Raw genomic sequence first — 20,245 nt, 5'->3', positions numbered from 1 at the left:
AATGATTAGACTGAATATATCTGCCCTTATTGATCAGGAACATTGTCACTGATACCCATTCTGGAATATTTTTCAATATCAGATTGTTGGATCTTTAATTTTATGCATCAATGAATGTATTCTGCTTTAGATCATAAGCAGTTAAAAATCTAAAAATATGCAAATTTATGAAGGCTTAATTTGATTTGTGAAAAAAAAGTGATTTTAGTGTTTGTTTGGCCTTCGGATTTTCTAAACTAGCACAAAAAAACATAAAAAAGGACATTTTCCTACCCTTTCTGTAAAACAGTAAAAAAAAATGTTTTTAAACATTTAATCTTCTTTTGAAGGAAAAAAAAGGTAATGTTCTTTTTTTTATAACAGAAAACTTGATCTCTACACCAAAGGAACAAAATCACAACGCTGAGGAAATATTCTGTAGAACAATCACGTTTTATTGCAGAAGCCAGATACAAATATTTGGAATAACTTGTCCTCTATAGTGATTCTTCCTAATAGGTTTATTCCTGCTGTACATTATTACCCATAGAATATATGATTACAAAGCAAACAATAACTTAAATATCAAAATGCTGTACAAAAATCACAATGTACAAGAAGTCGGTGTAGACACTACGCTCAGCATACAGGTATAAATAAAACATACAAAAGAGGCACTTAAGAATATTAGAGATACCTGCACACACACACACACACAATACTGTATGTTTACATATTAATTTCACAAAAAGTCAACATACTTGAGTCCATGTTATCATACAATCTACCTGAAAAGGTACTTTTACAATTATATCAGATACACTTGGCTGAAGAGTGATGTTGAAACCTTGTCAGCAGGAAGAAAATCTGATTAAGTCAGGAAGAACTGCTTAACCCTTACATGGCTTTTAATTTCACAGATTTCTATCTATTGCAAGCAGAGAATATTTAATTAATTACACTAAACCTGCCTCCAAGATGAACAACTTCAACATTTCCCTCTATGGCACTACACACTACGTCCTTAAATTATTACAATATTTGTGCAAAATTATTATTTTAAATTAAAATTCGTATTTATTTGAGCAAAAAGAGCATCAAACTTAGCCCTAAAGAGTGGTTTAAAGTCAAATTCACAGGCTTAAAAACATGGTCAAAAACCTACGCATGAGGTTGGAGTTCACGTTTTCACATTAAGGTAAATTATGGCACAAGTTGACCAGGTGTTGTGTTTATGATGTGCAGCAGATCAGAGAAACCTACAGTGTATCGACTCAGGAAGACAGATTGTCAAAAACATCAAACATACACATTTCAGTCACAATAACTTCAGTCAAAATCCATTTTTACTGTATTTTTGTTTTTGATTTAAGAACAAAAGGCTTATAGACGACAATACATCCTGTGGCGGCGGCGCTGATAATCTGTTTTCAGTCACAAATGAACAAATAAATCCTCCTACACTAAACCTCACCATTTCTGGAGATGTGTAAAAAATGTTTAAATTATTAAATTTTTATTGCAGGAGCACAAAAATTCAACTTAGCGCCTCATCAAATCTTCTTAGTAGCATGTTTTCATTTTCAAGAGTAATAAAATATGAATTCATTTGCAAAAAAAAAAAAATCTGCATTACTTTAGTAGCATGTTCTTATCTTTTTCTTATCTTATGTTTGAAAAGTATTAAAATATATGTTCACCAAAAAATAAAAAATAAAAAATCTAATGATGTGGAAAAACTTCACATGCATCCACAGTAAGTGAATGGAACTGAAGCTTTTTTATTTTATTATGATTTATTATTCATTATTATTTTATTTTCATTTATTGTTTTACTCTTGCCAATTACTTTTCAGTTAGGAATCAATGACCTCGTGTTTCCCTCCGGTATGAATATAATGAAAACCAAGGGCCATTACTCTCAGCCGCTCTTCAAAATGGGAAAGATGAGAAAACATGCTATTAAAGTAAAGCAGGAAATATCAACTTGTCCGTCTCTGCAGTCAGAGGCAACAACCGAAACTGTGAAAAAGAAGACCTGACGACATCCTGGGTTTATCATTAAAAATATTGCCATCATGTTGCCATGACAACCATTAGAGACAATTTTTCTCTCCTACCATCACAAATGCGAACTTTTGCTATTTGCTACTCAGGGACTTTAACTGGAATTGTTTGATTTTAATCAGACGAGATCAAGGTGGAGTTTTTCCCTGCAACAAACACTCCATGAAACAGGGGACAGACGTCTGGAAAATCCCCTCACTCACCAGAAGACTTGAACATTTTCCAAAATATTTGGAAAAAGCAACAGAGAAAATAGTTCAGCAGACGCATAATTTACCTTTATATGTGGAAATCTCAAAAAAATTGTAAGAAAAAAAAAACACTCATATACGTTAGGTTCTTCTACATATTTAAGTGTGATATTATGCTGCTGCAATAAAAAAAAATATATTTATACAAGGGGTTTTTACATATCTGTACCAGGGAGGACAATAAAGCACAGAGAGGCAAATTATTTATAAACCGTTTTATGTCTGAAAATGTTTATACGCTTGAGGTTAGATTTAATTTAGAACCTGACAAAGACTGGATCACATTTCAGACATGTGACTACTGTCTGTATACCACCAAAAGCCTTTCAATAATTTTCTTTTTTATTGCAACCCAAAGGTTCGTTTTTCTCCTTCCTTTTCAGCTGAAACAGTAAAAAATACAGAGTAGATACAGTTTTATTTGATAAACAGAAATGAGGCTCTTAGGTCAATCTAAAAAACGTTTTCAATGTATTGCTCGTCTTTTCCCAAGATGTAGATGCACAAACAAAACTCTGTGTTCATTTGTCTATTTAACAATGTTTGCCTTCGCATGTTAGCTTCAGAGTAAATCAGTATGTAAGGCAAACATCTCCCCCGTTGTTTCTTTTGTTAAAAGTACAGTCTTTTAGACAAAAGTAATATATTGTCTCTACTGGTCTGAATGATTTTGAAAAGTAATCAGAAGCTAGATTAAAATAAAAAGGCATTATAATCCTAAATATGTGTAAACTGTTTTGCAATTAATTTCTAAGCCCTTAACCTGAATTGATTCTAATCCCATGTTTATTAGTTAAAATGTTTCATTGATGTCTTCCTGGGTTTCAGTGTCTTATACGCTGCAAAAACACAAAAAATTACCAAGTATTTTTGGTCTAGTTTCTAATGCAAATATCTTAGTACAGTTGAAATAAGACAAACTAACTTAAAAGTAGCTTTTCAGAAAGATGTAGGAGCTTGATTTAAGTCAATTATGTGTTAATATTCATTTTTTTACTGGGAGATTATTTAACTTGCAACAAAACATTTTCCCATTTATAAGTGAAAGATCTGCCAGTGGAACAAGTACTTTCCTTTAAATCAATACTATTTACTTAAAACAAGCTCATATATCCTGCTGAAAAGTTGAGTTTTGTCTTATTTCATGTTTACCAAGATATTTTCTAGGGGTGCACCAATTTATCGGCCAGCCGACTTATTGGTTTTGATTTCCTTAATTTTGGGAGATCGTCGATCGGCTGATTTTCACACGTGAAGCTGATCTTATACTTCGATCTCATCTACCTTGGCAAAGGTCTAAACGTCTTTGACAGACAGACCGGCCCACCAGGTCATGTCTGCATGTTTACAACAGTCACCCCACTGTTACTAACTCTGTGACTTTCCCTCTTGCTATATTTGGCGACATTTCAGACAAAACAAATTATCAGCCAAAATCGGAATCTGCAAGTTTTTTAAAAGATCTGTAATCGGCGATAGGCCAGAAAACGGCAATTATTGCACCCCTGATATTTTCAATAGAAACCAGGTAATTTTTTGAGTTTTTGCAGTTTCCTCTCTGAAGGAAGAAGCCTAGCTGAACTCACTCCTCTCTCTTCTCCCGCTAACGAGCATCAGCTGCCCCGGCACCCCGGCCTCATAAGAACCAAGGTCCGGGAAGCCCTTAATCCCTCCACCTACCAGGTCCTGGCACATTATGGCATCATGGGAAGACACATTGATCCGGCTACTTGCTGTGTTCTCCTCCCCCCTCCTGTGGTGCTCTGGTGTGGGAGCAGGAGCTCTGATCCCGCTGCTCCCGCCGCCAACACCACCGCCGCTGCAGGCTCCCTTCTTAGACGGCGGCCCCCAGAGGAAGGCGTGGGCGGGCCTGTAGTGCTTGCGAGCGAACCGAAGCAGGCGTCGCCGCGTGGCCGGCAGGCGGATGGTGTAGACGAAGTACTCCAGCACGCTGTGCTGCATGTTGGGAAGCGTGCCGCTGCACAGCGACTCCTCCAGGAAGAGGCGAACCAGCGGGGCCTTGAACGCCTCGTAGCCGAGCTCACCGAGGGACTTCAGGATGCGGGTGATCCTCAGGTAGTTGTGGTGGGATCTGAAAAAACAAAACGGGAGGAGAATGAGTTTGGTTGAGGCGAGGAAAACATGCAAATGAATTATTTGCTTTCCTTCTGCTGGGCTGAGAAACAAAGTGGAAAGTGCAACAATCTCTGATTTGCTTGGGAATTTTCTTACTATTCTTTATTGCTTTCAATATTGCCTTAAAGATCAGTAGTTGCTTTTCCATTACAATTTCCACAAAACTCCACCAATGTCAAAAAACCACAATTACTTTATGCCTATTAATTAAGAAACGCACTTAAAATCCTACATAAATAAGTTTGTTCAAGCAAAAAACAGACTGCACCATCATCCTCCTACCATTTCCTATTGACTTTTTTGTCATTTCTGCCAGTAGTAACATTCGGTTGTTGATCACATGACTCGTGTGACGCAAAAAGTATTTCTATTGCAGTTTTGCAGAACACACTAATTTCAATAAAGCCAAAAAACCACCTCACCCTAACGTAAAAACGTATCAAATTTTTTTTTTTTTTAAATTGCTGTGTTTTCATTGGGCAAATTTATTTTCATAATTCCCATTTGTGCAGTTATATGTAGTACTTTCTTATTTAAAGTACTTCACAGTCAGCGCTACTGTGTTCAAAATAGTCTCGTTCCAACTAACTGACTGGATTATAAATCAGTTAAATTAATAAGAAAATAAAAGTCAAAATGTTGACCTAATATGTTGGATAAACATTACATAACGGTAAACCTTCATATAACACCAATACCAAGAATCCAGATACTTATTCTATTGATAAAACTTTATTTTTTTCCTGGTGCTTTTAACGTTTCCCTAAATAAAATCTGAAAGACTAGTCCGCCACTTGAAGAAACTTTTGCATATTTTGCCTCAGAAACAACAGATAATTGTGTTGCACATGCAGGTGTTTGTTTCTGGAAGTAAACATGATGACATTTTACACTCCATGAAACAAACTGAATCTCAAAAAATTTAAGTCTGTCTCTTGAATTAAAAACATGCTGCTTCGCATTTGGCTCCTGACGGGGGAGCAATCAAGATGCATCCGAGTTAGAACCATTACCTTCCTAAAACATGGAAAACACAGCAAACGGCGAGCCAACGATGGGCTTCCCTGCACAAACTCAGCAATCCATCACCCAGCGCCTGCTGCACAGCGTGCTTTGTGGGCGTGTGGGCTTACTCATTAAGGTGCTGGAAGCGTTCCTGCCAGTTGGGGGCCCGAGCGACGTTGCCGCTTTTATCTAGCAGTTTGACGCCATAAAAATCCAGCATCATGGAATAGGCGGCCAGGAACCTCCGCTTTGCTTCCCGAGTGCTTTGGAATTCCTGATGGGTTTAAAGACAGCGGGTCAGACGAGCGCTGCGTTTTGTTTCACAGCAGCTAATCGAAACAACGAAAACGAAAATGGAGCTACTTACTTTGATCTCCTCCTGAGTCAGTTCATGTGCGTAGAAGTTGAGCCCTTGTTCTCTTAATGGGAACAGCCTGGGACACGAGAGGAAAAATCCAGGTTACAGAAAGTGGATGGGAAGATGATTACTTAGGGAATAACACTGGTAATTGGTTGGAGTGACGCTTCTCAGCACTTTTTATTGCTGTTCACTGTGGAAGGAACAAGATTTGCTCACTCATCCTTTACTAAGGAGGCAACTGCAAGTTCATCTTTTAAAATAACAAACTCTAAGAGTCACATCTCACATATTAAACCACCAAAGTTTGAACCCTAATCTGAGGTAGATTTTAGTGATTGAGTTACCTTAGTTACAAGATAAGTCATTTTAATTACCTTGTTAAATGTTAGTGGGTACTATGAAGCGGCTCATGAGTGGCAAAATCTTTTTTGAGAACTTTGCCACGTTTTATTTTGTGGTAAAATTTAAAGGGTTTTCCACTCAGGACTGAACAGCCGTTACAATCTAATACTTTTAAGAAAAGATATACTCGCTCTAAACTTAACTGTCTAAGTTTAAAAGTTACACTTTGACAATTTAAGCTTCAACCTGCCCAAGAAACTCACTCACTTTCTGGTTGCGTCCCAGTTTGATAATAGATAAATGCCCAACCTTAACTGGGAAGTGCTGCAGATTTCCCTAAAACTACGCACAAGTAAACGGTTTTCAACATAAACATAAAATTTATTTTAATTTCATGTTTTTCAACATAATCAACAAACATAATCATTTTTTCATTTAACAAAGCTCCACTCACCACTGAATGTAGGTGTGATTGTGCTCCAGTTTGTCGTAGTCGCCTCTCCACTTTGAAAGAATCTCCTCGATGTAAATACCTGAGAAGAGGAAGAGGATGAGCAGCTGTTGCACGCGTTTCTTCATCGCTCACGTTTCTGCTGCAAGCCAGAGTCAGTCTGCTAACCTGCCGGGCTTTTTAACCTTTAAACCAAACAAAACTCAGTAAGTTCACAGCTTCTTACCATCGGGCACCAGGGGGATCTTGTTCATGTAGAAGCGCAGATTTCGATATTCGTTGGGCTGCCGGGACTTTCTAAAGTTCTGAAACAAACACATAAAAACTGGATGTCTACATGCGTATGTGTGTAGGAAGAAGAAAGGAAAATATATCATCCACGTTTTTTGGGAACATGCATGGGTGTATGAATGTACCGGGTAGCTGTGACGGTATTTGTAGAGATCCCTGGCGGCGTAAAAACTCCTCTTCATCTTCGGAGCAGACTCTGGGGAGTCAGTCAGCTGAAAGAGGAAGACGGAAAGGAAGACGATGAATAAAATAAAGACCAAATGAAAAAAGACAGTTGAAAGAGAAAAGTTTAAAAAAATGCAGGTCCAGAATAAAATAAATAAATCATTCCTTGTTAGAGCAGATGGAGGATAGCTCTTATATGCCGTTCAAATGATTTAAAAGCATTTGCTCTCTTTTGAGGTCAAGTGCTGTCATCATTTATCTGTTTCTCAACAGCAAAGGAGGCCAACTCATATCAGTGCCGCGCTGAAGGCCCCACAAAAAGATCCTGCATGTGGATTATGGGCGTATTTAACTACTTGAAGGGATTTACTTAGCTGAAACCTGTTAATACTCTGCAAATCATCAAGAAGTGACTTTGAACAATACTTTCTCTGATAGATAGGGTATCTGCGGACTGGAGCAGTGGTTTTCTTAACAAGAATGGGTACCAGAAGAAGGCTGACCTGGGTGTTTTATACTTTTTTAGGTTTTCACTGGAATTTTGTTTGAGTTGGAAATGTTTACAGCTTTTCAGAGTCAATGTAAAATTATTCTTTTCTTAATAAATAAACTCGTAGCAACTGGATTTTTAGTAACGCTAGCTGCGCTAGTCGCCTATATAATTAAAGAAATCCTACTACTAGATAAAAAAAACTAAATGTGTACCCAGTCTAACAATAATAAGCTGTTTTATGACAACTGCTCTCTCATACATGTAGCATGAAATTGACTCTGGTTTGCAGAAAACAAAACTCCCTCAAAATACTCTTAATTATGGTACATACATAAAAACTAAAACTTTCCATAAAAGGATGGAATTAAGTGACAAAATAGTAATTTGTGTTTTTTTCCCCACACATCCCTAAGAAAGTCACTTATATTTATAATAGCACATTAAAATTTTATCAACATTTTTTAACAAAATTTACTGTTTTTGTCATTTTTTATAAGTGAAAAATATTGACAGCTACCTTTGTGTTCAAAGAGACTGTCTGACTTTAAAAATATAAAGTTCTCAATAAAAATTATGGTTATTGTGTTAATCATGTTGGTAAACATTATTAAACCTGAAAAAATACAGTCGAAATTAAAAGGCAAAAAAATAGCCTATGTGTTTTTGTCTTGTACATCAGGAAAACTAATTACTGCAATGCAATGTTCCAAGTCTTGACTGCAAGTTTTAGCTTCGCAGCAACTAGGAATAAGCGTAGCACAGATCTCAAGAGCAATTTCTGAGTTCCTCAGAATTTGAATGCATGTTATTCAAAATGTAGTATCATATCAAACGCCGCAAACATGAAGATTGTTATTCAACATAATTGTTGCCATTAACTTTGCTTTTCTTTCCCTCACACAGTGTGGTTCTTTCTTCCTGTTAACACTATATTGTTGCTCTCCACAGTCCCCCCATGCTTGGATTGTTTTGTTTTACAAATGTAATGAAAATCCAGACATTTACTGTCATCGCATGGTTCACTAAATCAGACTGAAATTAATAGAAATGTCAGCGCTAAATTATCTGAATCATCAACCGACTCTGAACTGATCCAACTACGGTTACATTTAAACCATTATTCTATGAATAATGAAGTTTGCCCTCAGCTTGGCCTTGTCGGAACACAGTGCGCGGCTGACGGGACACACGGTACCGCACCGTAACCCTCCTACAACCCCACCGCCTGCATCACACTCCCCTCCGCTTCCTCCGTGTACCTGCAGGGCAGCGTCCCCGCTGTGTCCCGCGGCTCGCTCGCTCTCCGCCGGGCTGACGGAGTCGGAAATGCCGCTGTCGTCTTCAGCCGTCGGCTCATCGCTCTCCGAGTCCGATCCCCACGTCGAGTCGCATTCCTCAACGGTGCTCGGCTCCTTGAAACGCCAGCTGCCCACCAGGTTTCCCATTGACAACACATGCAACTCCTGCCCTCTCTTATTGTCCTTTCGCCTGCACAGGACGCTACATCGTTGAGATTAACGCTGCCTCGGTGCTGGGGCTTCAGTGCGGGGCTTTTAAACGGCATAAAAAAGGGGGAAATTCCACATCGGCAGCTATGATGCGCGTTTCGGTATGGGGGGTGATTAGTGCCGCCGAGAGGAAGGGGGAGGTCTTAAAGCCACAGACGTCACTAGCCGATGAGGAAGAGAGGGCCAATGAAAATAGTAGACTAGAAGAGCTGCAATCTAATAAATAGGATATTAATTTATTATTTGAAAACATTTTGAATTAAATGAAACTTTGTTTAAAATATTTTGCATTAGATATGTAGGTCAATGTTAGAAATGTGAATTTATTATAAAACTATGACCCATAAAAGAGAATATCAGGTTCATTCTGAGGATGAGGGGACAAAGATTTGTTTGTAATATTGAAGATGAGGCTTTCAAACCTTAAAGGGCCAGTGTTATTCCTTTTTATAGCATAATCAAGGACCTATGTTACCTTCAGTTGTTATAAAAATAATATATATACAGCTCTGGGGAAAACAAAGAGCCCACTGCACTGAACCCCATTGAAAACGTCATGGTTATTCCATCAAATATTGATTTCTGAACTCTTCCTGAGTTAAAACATTAGTATTGTTGTTTCTAAATGGATATGAACTTGTTTCTTTACATTATTTGAGGTCTGAAAGGACTGCATCGTTTTCGTTATATTGACCATTTCTCATTTTCTGCAAATAAATACAAAATTTTTTTCTTGGAATTTCAGAGACAGGTTGTCAAACATAAACATATAAAAGAGTAAAATCAGAGAAATTGATCATTTTAAGTGGTCTCTTAATTTTTTTCCAGAGCTGCACATACTGTATATATCTTATCCCTTATGCGGTCTTAAGAGATGGGGTCATTTAGACCCAGTGGGATAGCACTGACCTTGTGTGCGTCTTTACAAGTTTTTTTGTGTGTGTGTGGTTTTGGAAACTGGAGGTCTGACGGGACAATGCCACCACTTCCCCACTGTCCGACCGTAACATTTGCTGCGCTCCTCCTGAGCGTCGCATTAAGCCCACAGGAGAGTTGAAAGAAATTTTGCTCCATACTTTAACGCTTTGAAATTTGGCCTCTGTCTCTTTAAGAAAATCATCACTACATTGCTCCACTATTAGCGCTTTAACAGTGCTAGTCAGTAGCAATTAGCAAACACCTGGTGGAACTGCCCATCTGCTGAGCTCATTGTACAAGCTACTTTTTAGTGCCGCATTGGTAAAAACATAGCAACTGAATTTAACATTGTTACTTGATTCTGCTATAAGATGTCATTATGTGCCTGGAAAACACATAGTAGTACCTCTTTAATATGTAAGGTTCTGTTAAAAGGTTTATAAATTGTTAATATTTTACCTGCATTCATGTAAAAATTCAAATTAGTGATCTTTGGAAAACTAAATGGGGCCAAATTCAAAATGGATCCTTTTAATTAATGGTAATTCTGAAAAACGTCATTGTTGTTAGTAGAAAATTATATTTTAGTGTTGCAATAGCTTTCTGTCAGATACTTTGACCAGAAACATGTAACATGTTTCCTTCCCAGTCGATGTGTCATAGAGAAGGTCAATGGTGTTGCATCAACTTCTATGTAAATTTCTCATCTAAATAATCATGGGACTTTATTGTATATAAATAAACATCTAATCTTTAATCTGACACCTTAAAGTTGTAAGGATTTCTCATGAAACTCTTGAGAAAAAGCTGGACAGTTTTACTAAAGATAGGGAGATTGGTTGGGTTCGCCAACGATTCCTTAGTAGAAATCTGACATACTATCAAAGGCAAGTTTGTTACAAATCAGACTTTTTGAATCAACCTTGAAAAGTACCCAAGAGCTCAGCGTAACAAACATTTTTTTTGTAGTTTAGCCAACCTGGAGGCTGGAACGAGGCTTCACCTGTAGGGTTGGACTGTGGCAGTTGGCAGACTCAACCTCTAACATTGACGTGACTTTGACCATAAGGTCTGTCTGGCCACCCTGCTGCGGCTTCGGACGCTGCTGTGATGAGAGAAACTAAGTGTTTTCCTGAAGTCACAGTACAAACTTAGCTTGTGTTAAGGAGAAGAAGAAGAGTCTGAGAATTGTGGGAAACCAAGTGAAACTGGGGAATGAGACAGTCGAGACTTGAAGGACCCTAGAGTATCATCGGAGTGGTTTTTGTTGTGTGAGCAAATACAGGAACTGGAGATTCAGGAGTTTTGCTTTTGTGACTGTTACAGGAAATTTCATCTGATGACACTAAAACATGAAGCAGTTTAGTAAGGAACTGTCATTTTTAACAAGATAATCCACATTTATCTGGTTTTCACAAAAAAAACATACAATAAGTCAGTGTCATTTCAATAACCTGCGGCACTGCACATGTTTTACTGCTTCAAATGAGCCGTGAATTAAACGTACAATAATTTAATGTAGTAATGTATTAATTTAACACTCGGTTGAGGTAAAGCAGTTATTTCCTTTTTTATGTTCTGATGACCAGAGGATGGTACAGACAACATGAGAACATGAGAGCACTGCATTTAAATGTGGAGATCCGGATTTGATTGCACAAAAGTAAACTCAGCCTGAATTTGTTGAGATATTGTGAGAATTTTTTCAAAGGTTTATGGCCAAGTACAAATCTAACAAAGTATTTCAGAAAAGCAACAGGGTTGCTTCACTTGTTTGAAGTGAGACTGAAATGAACATGAAGGAGCCTTTATGAATGTTTATGACTGTTGTCATGAAGTCTCATTTGGTAAATAATGACATTTTTAATTCAAGATTTAATTAAAATTGTCAGCTTTGCATTATTCTGTAAATGGCAACACTTTTAAAGCAAAGTTGCATTAAAACTTGCATTAAAGTGTCACTTTGCATTAAAACTGTCATTTTTTATCATTTCTTCACAGCCATAAACATTCATTAAGAGTCCTTCATGTTTATGACAGTGTCATGTCAACATTATGCTAACCCCTTCAAATAAAGTGTTAGCAGCAAAGATAACTGAACAACTAAATATTAGATTTATTTTGGTAGTTTGATGATCTCTGGTAGTTTTCAGAAAGCATTTATGGCTTTGATGCAAAGTTCAAAGCCATAAGTGTAAATGTTTTGTTTAACATATTCCATATTAAAAGTATTATTTATAGTCTTACCACATTAAACACACTAACTGATCAGATTTCATTTTACATATATTTGAGGTCATTGCTCTCCAAGTCAAAACCAGAATCTAAAATTGCACTTGATAATGAACCAATCAACCAATGAAACTGTAGAGATGTAGTCAGGAATCTAGCAACAGCATAAAGCCAGAGAACTATAATTTACAAGTTATTACAATCTAAAAATTTTGCTAATATCAACAAAAGGTATAACAAACACTATATATAAATATTAAGTCAAATCATTTGAAGCATGTCTGATAAACTTTGGTTTTTTATTTTTTACAGCAGTTTTATTTCACATAAGAGCAATGTGTCAAATTTTACAGTGTTGAAACGTCAAAGTTTAATTTGACCATCAAAAGTTGAACTTTAACCGAATGAACTGGTGTTTAGACACCTTTTATGTATTTACACAAACAGTTTAAGCTTTATTTGTCTATAGATTTTACTGCATAATACTCATGTTATTTAAATCCTCTGAAGGTTGTAAAAACAACTGATGTAGTAATTATAACTCTGATTGACTCTATTTATTTATATTTCATCTAAATGTTTCTAGCTTGTCTTCAACAATGTACATAAATGCAAATTATAGAAATGTGGCCATCAAAACGTTTTGGTAAATTCAAACTAAAGCAGTTTAGTAAAAATTAACAAAATTTCACAATTATAAAAACTAAAATAGCTTAAAATGACAATATTGCAACATAAAGTTGTTGAATCTATAATTTATACATTTGTTTCATACATTATCTGCAGCTTGGCTTGTTTTTTTAATGATTAGTAAATTTATTTATGATGTATCATGTAGTTTTTGAAATTCATTAAAAATATAGCCACCTAATTTTAGGATTTGACTGGGATATGCATAAAAACATCTATGAGGGAAATTTAAAAACGACAAAGATTACTTATATTTTAGCACAACAGCAAACAATTAGGCAAGAAAGTAAACACATTTAGAAATTACATAAAATAGCTACTTAATTCTAAGGTTTTATGGATCAGAAGATTATTAAAATAATCCCGTCTTTACCAGGTTAGAAATAATTATCGCACAAAGACGATGTCAAATTGGAAAAAGGTTTTCCACATGATTTAAGAAGACATATGCTGCGAGTCAAAATGCATTGATTAACTTAACTATTAATATTATCTCTTTGACAAACACATTCTGTCTATTTGCTTTTCTGAACCGAAGTGCAAAGCCTCAACATTTCTATCTCTGTAGGCCACAGTTTGCATTTTAAATGTTACGTTTAATCTGAGAATAACTAGAAAAAGACTGAATATGTATGTTTTGAAGGAGAAGAACAACATTAGTTGCCATTTTATCCAAAGAAGCTAATTTTACAACATCATGGTACAAGAAGACTCTTCAACTTTAAATCAAATAAATAAAATTTGGTCACAACTGATTATTACAACAGCAGAAGTTGTTTTGGAAAAGATAAAACAGTTTAGTTTTTAGTTTTTTATTCATTTACTACGTCTGAACCATAGGTCTATGCTTATTCTTTATTGTTTTTATGTATTTTCTATCTTTGTGCTTGTGTCACTTTGCTGCCTTGGCGCAGAATTTTTCCCTTTATTGGGTCAAATAAAGAATATTTTTCTATCCTATTGCTTTAATGTTGCACTTACCCCGTTCACCACAAGAGGGCACTGTTCCCATATGCTACTGTCAACCACATTGTGTTAATTCTTTGATTGTATCAATTTTGCAGGATTAAACTCACCGCACAGTGCAGCCAAAAAGTAGTAGCAGTTAAAAATAAGGATACATTCATGTTTACGCAGCACCAGTTCTGAATACTGTTCGCTAAAAAAAAAAAGCAAACAGATAGTTTATATCTTATTGAGTTCTTTTTCATTCTCAATCTGATCAGTAACTTTCATCCAGGAAGGAAATTTACACAGAAGCAGCAGTCCAGGGGTACAAAACAACATTTCAGAACCGACACTGCAGCAGTTTATTTCCACAGAAGGTTTATGATAAATTTCTTGGACATCTCCAATGCTAGTGATTTTAAATGTTTATGCCATCTTAGGGCAAAGATCAAAGCCTCTTTCGTTTAAGAAATTTTACCTTTTCTGCGGACAATTGTTTTATTTTTATCCATTTTTTTTAGCTTCATTCACACCTGGGATATATTTTAACACAGAAATAACAGATGTGAGCCTTTCCCACCTCGTTTCACAGAGGGTTAAGACTCACTCAAAGCAATTATTTCTCTTTAGGATGAATTTTTGTTATTCATCCTAATAACAAAAATAGACTTGAAGTGAAACATTTCTGGAATGTGTTTTGCTGCATCATTCTAGAGCTGGTTGGGTTTATCTTTAGTAACTTCACTGCAGTGGATAAATACGAGGTGTTTCAAGGGGTTGCCTGCGTGGCTCTGTGTGTGTGTGTGTGTGTGGGTGGGGGGGGAGGGGGGGGGGGGGGAGGGAGAGTACGTGTATGCGTGTGTGGGTTTGAAAAGCTCTTATACTGCTGCAGCTGAGCTGGCAGTAATAAAGCAACTTAGAACATAATTACCTGGCATAGTATCTGGTGAGAGAAGCAAAAAAAAAAGAGCTTTCCTGAACCTCATGGGCCACAAATCACAACTTAGCCTTTTCCCATCATGCTTCTTTCCTTTTAAGTTTTGATGATGTTGAAATATTTGGCAAGGCCGTTGTTTCCCTTTAATCATTTCCTTTTTCTTTGCATAATGAAATGCTTTCTTTGGTGTTTATTATTCCAGATTGAGTCTAAAGAATCAAGAAATATCACTTTAAATATCCCAATATTTATGTTAGTTATTGTGTGTCTGGCTGAGAGTATAATAACATTTATCATGTTGTATTTTACTTTATTTCCATACCAGCCATGTGGATTTCAGATACAGTGTTCACACCACAAAGACACAAAATATTACCAAGTATTTTTTCTAATTTCTAGTGCAAATATTATTAAACTTGAAATAAGACAAAACTAACTCACAAGTAACTTTTCAGCACTTTTACTTTTACACTGGCAGACTACTCACTTATAATTAGTACTTTTTCATCAATATTAAGGAATTATTAACATAAAACAAGCTCTGATATCTTGCTGAAAACTTACTTTTACATTAGTTTTTTTTTCTTTTATTCTAAGTACTAAGATATTTGTATTATAAACTAGACCAAAAAGACTTGGTAACATTATGTGTGTTTGCAGTGCACAGAAGAACTTTAATGGTGTTTGCAACCAGCAACACTAAAAACTGTAAAAATGGTAAACTGTAGACTCTCATAAAGCTTCATAAATCAACTTCCTCCTGGGGGCGGAAAGCAGCTCCTTTTAAAAACAAACCAAAGCAACTCTACTTCATCTTTAAATTAACTTATGTGAGTTTACACCAACTCCTGTGAAAATATTTTTGTTTCTCTTCATTCTCTGAAGCAAAGATCACACTACACATCAAGTGTTGCATTTATGCACTTAGTTATCAGGTACAGCGTGTCAGACTACATGTTCTACTGTAATTAAAAAACATGTAGAAAAAACTGAAAAAGCCGGGGAAAATAAGTTATTATTATTTTATATTTTTTGCAATTGTAGCACTTGTAAAATCTGAGACCAGCAGTAGAAATGATAAACTAGCAACATTTAATTAAAATATTAACATACCGTACAACGAGGACATTTATTGGATATTTTTAATTATTTTTTTTTTAAAAAGAAAAGAAAAAGTTTCATTATTTTACAGATGCAGCGGGTCCAGAAACTAGCAAAGTGTGGCTTCATTCTAGCGTCAAACTACTGCATGAGAACCTGAGGACTCTTGGGCTCCCTCTGCTGGCCAAGAGGTTCAAAGTAAGACGCTGCAAAAGCACAGAAGTATTTCTGTCTAGTTTGTAGAGCAAATATTTTTGTAACTTCAAAATGACTTTTCAGCAACATATAGGAACTTGTAATTCCTTAATCTTGATGAAAAACTTCCTGTTCCACTGGCAGATTATTTCACTTACAAGAGGAAAATGTTTTATCATTAGTTCAAGTGAAACTAGTACTTTCTTTTAATAAATACTAAGGAATTATTTACTGAAAACAAGCTCTTATATCTTCCTGGAAAGTTTCTTGAAAGTTAATTTTGGATTATTTCAAGTGTACTAAGATATTTGCACAAAAAACATAAACCAAAAATACTTGGCAAGATTTTCAGCATAGTTTTCTGACTCTGCGTAGCTCAGTTTCTAGTAATTGAGTCAATACACCTGACACAATAAACAATACATTAATTAACCGCAAAATAAATTACAAAAAACTCGATAATTTTCATTTGCTTGACTCATCGGTTTTCTGTTTTCTGTTTTTCTACCAAAACTGATCTTCAATCTGGTGCTTTTGTCTCAACTATCCCTTTTCTTGAGAGAGGATTTTGTTTACAGAAACTTTATAGTTAATTTTATTTGTCGTTTCAGTTGTTTTCTTTATTTATTTTGGATATTTCAAATGTCCTCCAGTTCCAGTGTTTAAATATTCAGCAGAATTTAAAGTTTATTGATCACTGAGAATGTTTCCTTGCATTTCTTGCATACTTGAAAATACTCCCAAGATAATATTATTGTTCATCGCAATAAGTTCTGGGACAATTTATCGTCCAGCAAAATGTGTTATTGTGACAGGCCTGTGGGTGAATAATTTCTGAATGTTCTCCAACAGCTGCTTCTCTAAGGTCATTGCTGTTGCCTTTCCGTCCTGGCGTTGTGCTAACACACATGCTTGTGCTTCATGTTTCTACAGAGATGGCCAAAGTCATCAACTGTGTGACTCGCAGACATTTAGCTCATTTAAAAATTTGCGTTTGAAACCAAAACACATATTGACATTTTGTGAAGCCAGAGTGGGCAGAACTCACCCCGCCGCTGTGTTTCCAAAGGGTTTGTTTATTATGCTAATGACGCTTCATGTTGTCAGCAGTTCAAGGTTAGTTAAGCTGCAGTTTGTTTGGCTGCTGGGTGCGCTCAAGAAGCTCTCCTGTCCTGGCACAGTTACGAACATCAATGTCACTGCAAAGGCTGCATGATGTGGACTCTGAGCGTCCAGGCCGAGTGTTGGGTTTTCTGCAAAGATAAAGTCAGGCTGAGAGCCAGCAGATATCATGCCATACCTTTAGATGCACACATATTCCCACTTTGGGAGTCCTGGCAGCCGTTTTGTCGCTTTCAGACCCAGTCTCCATGTCCCCACAGCTGCTCCTAGATTAAAATCACCCAACTACTCTCTCTCAAGGTGTGTGGGTGTGTGTGTGTGTGTGTGTGTGTGTGTGCGTGTGTGTGTGTGTGTGTGTGTTTTCACACCTCTGAACTGTATTGCCTCCATAACTTCTTTTTTTTCAGTTAAATAAATCAGCTTAGGTTGCGTCAGCTCTCCCTGAAAGAGAGCAAATAAACAAGATTAATATCAAAGGAAGGAGGAAGGGGAATGAGATGGAACGCGGAGGGGGAGAAGATGAGCCTAAAAATCAACAAAAGGAAAAAGAAAATAAAAAGCAGAGAGAGATGGGTAAACAGGAGATAGCCAAAATATCTTTATAGAAGTTTTATCTAGTCCAGTCGGAGGAAAAAGAAGGGAAACTTTTTCTGGAGGTTTGGAGTAAATGTAGAGTTTACCCCTTACTGTTTGCTTGTCCTTTCCTCTCTTTAATAAAGGTAAATGCTATAATCTGCAGATTGTAGCATGTATACTCTACATAAATGTAACAACAAATGCTGATTTAAGCTGTTTTTTTCAGTTGTACGTTGAGTTTTCATGACAGAATGACACTAAAAATATCAGTGATATTGTTTCAGATCTATTTTTCTGTCATTAAATTGGAAATCATGTTCTATGTTCCATACATTTCAACATTCAACAAAAAGAAACATATCCATGTTGTTTTCTGCAAAAGAACAGAAAAGAAAACCAAAGAACAGAAATAAAATGCAGGATTCCCCCCAGTGTATCATAAGCCTGGCGTATACATATACATATACCCATAAAACGTTAAATCTGAGAAACTGATAACTTTGCAGTGGTCTCTTAATTTTTTCCAGAGCTGTATATTCCCATGAAAGTGGAAGCTCAGTATGAAATATAAATACCTTTTGGTAGTTTTTGTTTTCTCTAAGTGAGTTGAGAAACTAATCTTTTTATTTCAGGTTAGATGTTGTGATATTGCAGGGTAATTTTAGGTTAGAGTTGTTTGTTAAATGCAATGCAATGGTTTAGATCAAACTATATTCACGTATTAACATGTTCTAGTCAAAGTCTTGCTTTAAATCTATGCTAGAGACCTACCCCAAAAAAAGCAAATTCAGACATTTCGTATAGTTTCACTCTAAATACAAATTCCTTGTATTTCACACAAAAATTTCCCTGAAGCTTGCCAACATGTTTAAATGTTACAAATAAATTTACAAAGCTTCTTCAGACCTTGTCCTGTCTGGACGCCAGACATCGGAAAAGCTCATCTGCATCCCAGCAAAATGCGCAAGTCCCACCAGAGGGGGAACTATAATTAGAGTTTGCTTTCTGTGTCCTCGTTTTGACACACCAGACTCCAGTGGAGCAAATCAAAGTGTTGAAATGAAACTGGAACAAAGTGATGAAGCACCAAGATGTCTCCTCAGAGTCCCACGGACACACTGTAAAACATCTGAGCTGCATTTGGTTGTATCTACTACCTTCTACTCTTTAAGTCAAATAAAATAAAGATAAACTTACAGCAGTTAATTTAGTCAAATCTCCAAGAGCTGAATAAATAAACTGGAGCTTTTAGGTTAGCACTTAAAAAATGAAAGAAGAAAAAGACAGGAGTGGATACTATTTATCAGGATTTTAAGGCAAAGGTTCATTTTAATGTCCTGTTCACACTAAATGTTTCTGAGCATAATTTATTGTGATGTTTAATAAAATTCCTTATCAGATCAGAAATTTTGTTCATGTGATTTGAAACAAAATTTAAATTATTCTAAAATAAAATAAGTAGTAGTTTTAACTTGATATTGTGAGTGAAAATAATAGAGAAATGTGGCTCTATAACCAGGTGAGGCCATATTTTATAGCAAATTGTGAAATATTTGGTTTAAATTGCAGCATTAAGTTAAAACTCACAATTCAAGATTAATTAACCTCAAAAACTACTTTTAGACTTTTTTTCCCTTATTGTTAAATCAACTTCATAAAGTTTAATTTCTGATTTAAAAACCAAAACAATTTTTTGTTGACTTGAATTACATTTTGAAGGCAGCAGGTGGACTTTCATTTTCAAGTTAAACCACCTTCAAATGTTTTACAGTGAATGAAAATCTGCCAAATTATTCAGCAGTCCAAACTTCTCACCCGGATTATGCCTGAAAGCCGTTAATTTGCAGTGAAATTGTTGTCTTCTTGCAAGTTACAAAACTATTTTGCTCTCATTACTTTATTTATTTAGCACTTCTTAATTGGGTTTCACTCTTTTCAAACTGCATTTGTAAAATAATCATTAAAATACGGCATGAAATGTATTAAACATCCATAATCTGATGTAAAACAGGAGCAACACATTCTGACAAGAAAGATCAGCAACTAGAAAGAAGGGCAGAGTTTGAACGTAATTTTGGTCCCTAATCTTTGACTCCTGAAGGTTTTTGTTTGCGTTATGTCGAAGAAATTGCAATCAGTTATGAGCCAAAGGGAGTTAATACAGATGGAAATATTGAGCTGGCTGTTAGAGGGCTATATAACTGGTTTTATTTTTTACTGAGTTTACTTTTAACTTGATGAGTTTAATCACAAAACCATCAACAGCTGTACTTTTGTGCAAACGCGAGTTGAACTGAATTAAATTGCAGATTCTGAGGAAGCAGAAAAGAAAGCAAACAAGATCTCCCAGCTGCCTTCTTCAAAAGCCAATTTCTCCAGAGCCGACTTTCCGCTGGCTTTGGGTCTGAAACAATCTCACGCTTTGAGTGTCCTTCTGTGGATGATTGGGCTTTGTCAAAAAGCTTGAAAATTGAAAG

General features: G+C 36.0%; 1 protein-coding gene across 1 annotated transcript; it reads right to left on the bottom strand.

Moving 5' to 3' along the window:
- Positions 1 to 3,407: 3,407 nt before the first annotated feature.
- Positions 3,408 to 9,168, bottom strand: ogfrl1 (opioid growth factor receptor like 1). The gene is made up of 7 exons (XM_005795234.2): positions 8,801 to 9,168; positions 7,009 to 7,095; positions 6,819 to 6,897; positions 6,596 to 6,674; positions 5,806 to 5,872; positions 5,567 to 5,712; positions 3,408 to 4,389 (listed from the first exon to the last, which is right to left on the bottom strand). The coding sequence occupies exons 1-7, from the start codon at positions 8,984 to 8,986 to the stop codon at positions 3,870 to 3,872; spliced, it is 1,164 nt and encodes a 387-aa protein (XP_005795291.1). The 5' UTR covers positions 8,987 to 9,168; the 3' UTR covers positions 3,408 to 3,869.
- Between the last annotated feature and the right edge of the window lie 11,077 nt (positions 9,169 to 20,245).

The sequence above is a fragment of the Xiphophorus maculatus genome, chromosome 22 (genome assembly GCF_002775205.1).
Source record: "Xiphophorus maculatus strain JP 163 A chromosome 22, X_maculatus-5.0-male, whole genome shotgun sequence".
In the NCBI taxonomy this organism is placed as follows: domain Eukaryota; kingdom Metazoa; phylum Chordata; class Actinopteri; order Cyprinodontiformes; family Poeciliidae; genus Xiphophorus; species Xiphophorus maculatus.
This window is presented reverse-complemented; position numbering and strand designations above follow the sequence as displayed.

Coding starts and splice junctions, on each gene's coding strand:
- ogfrl1 (XM_005795234.2), bottom strand. CDS start 8,986: ATGGGAAACCTGGTGGGCAGCTGGCGTTTCAAGGAGCCGAGCACCGTT. Junction 7,096..8,800: donor GCGGGGACGCTGCCCTGCAG/GTACACGGAGGA, acceptor TTCCTCTTTCAG/CTGACTGACTCCCCAGAGTC. Junction 5,713..5,805: donor TGACTCAGGAGGAGATCAAA/GTAAGTAGCTCC, acceptor TAAACCCATCAG/GAATTCCAAAGCACTCGGGA.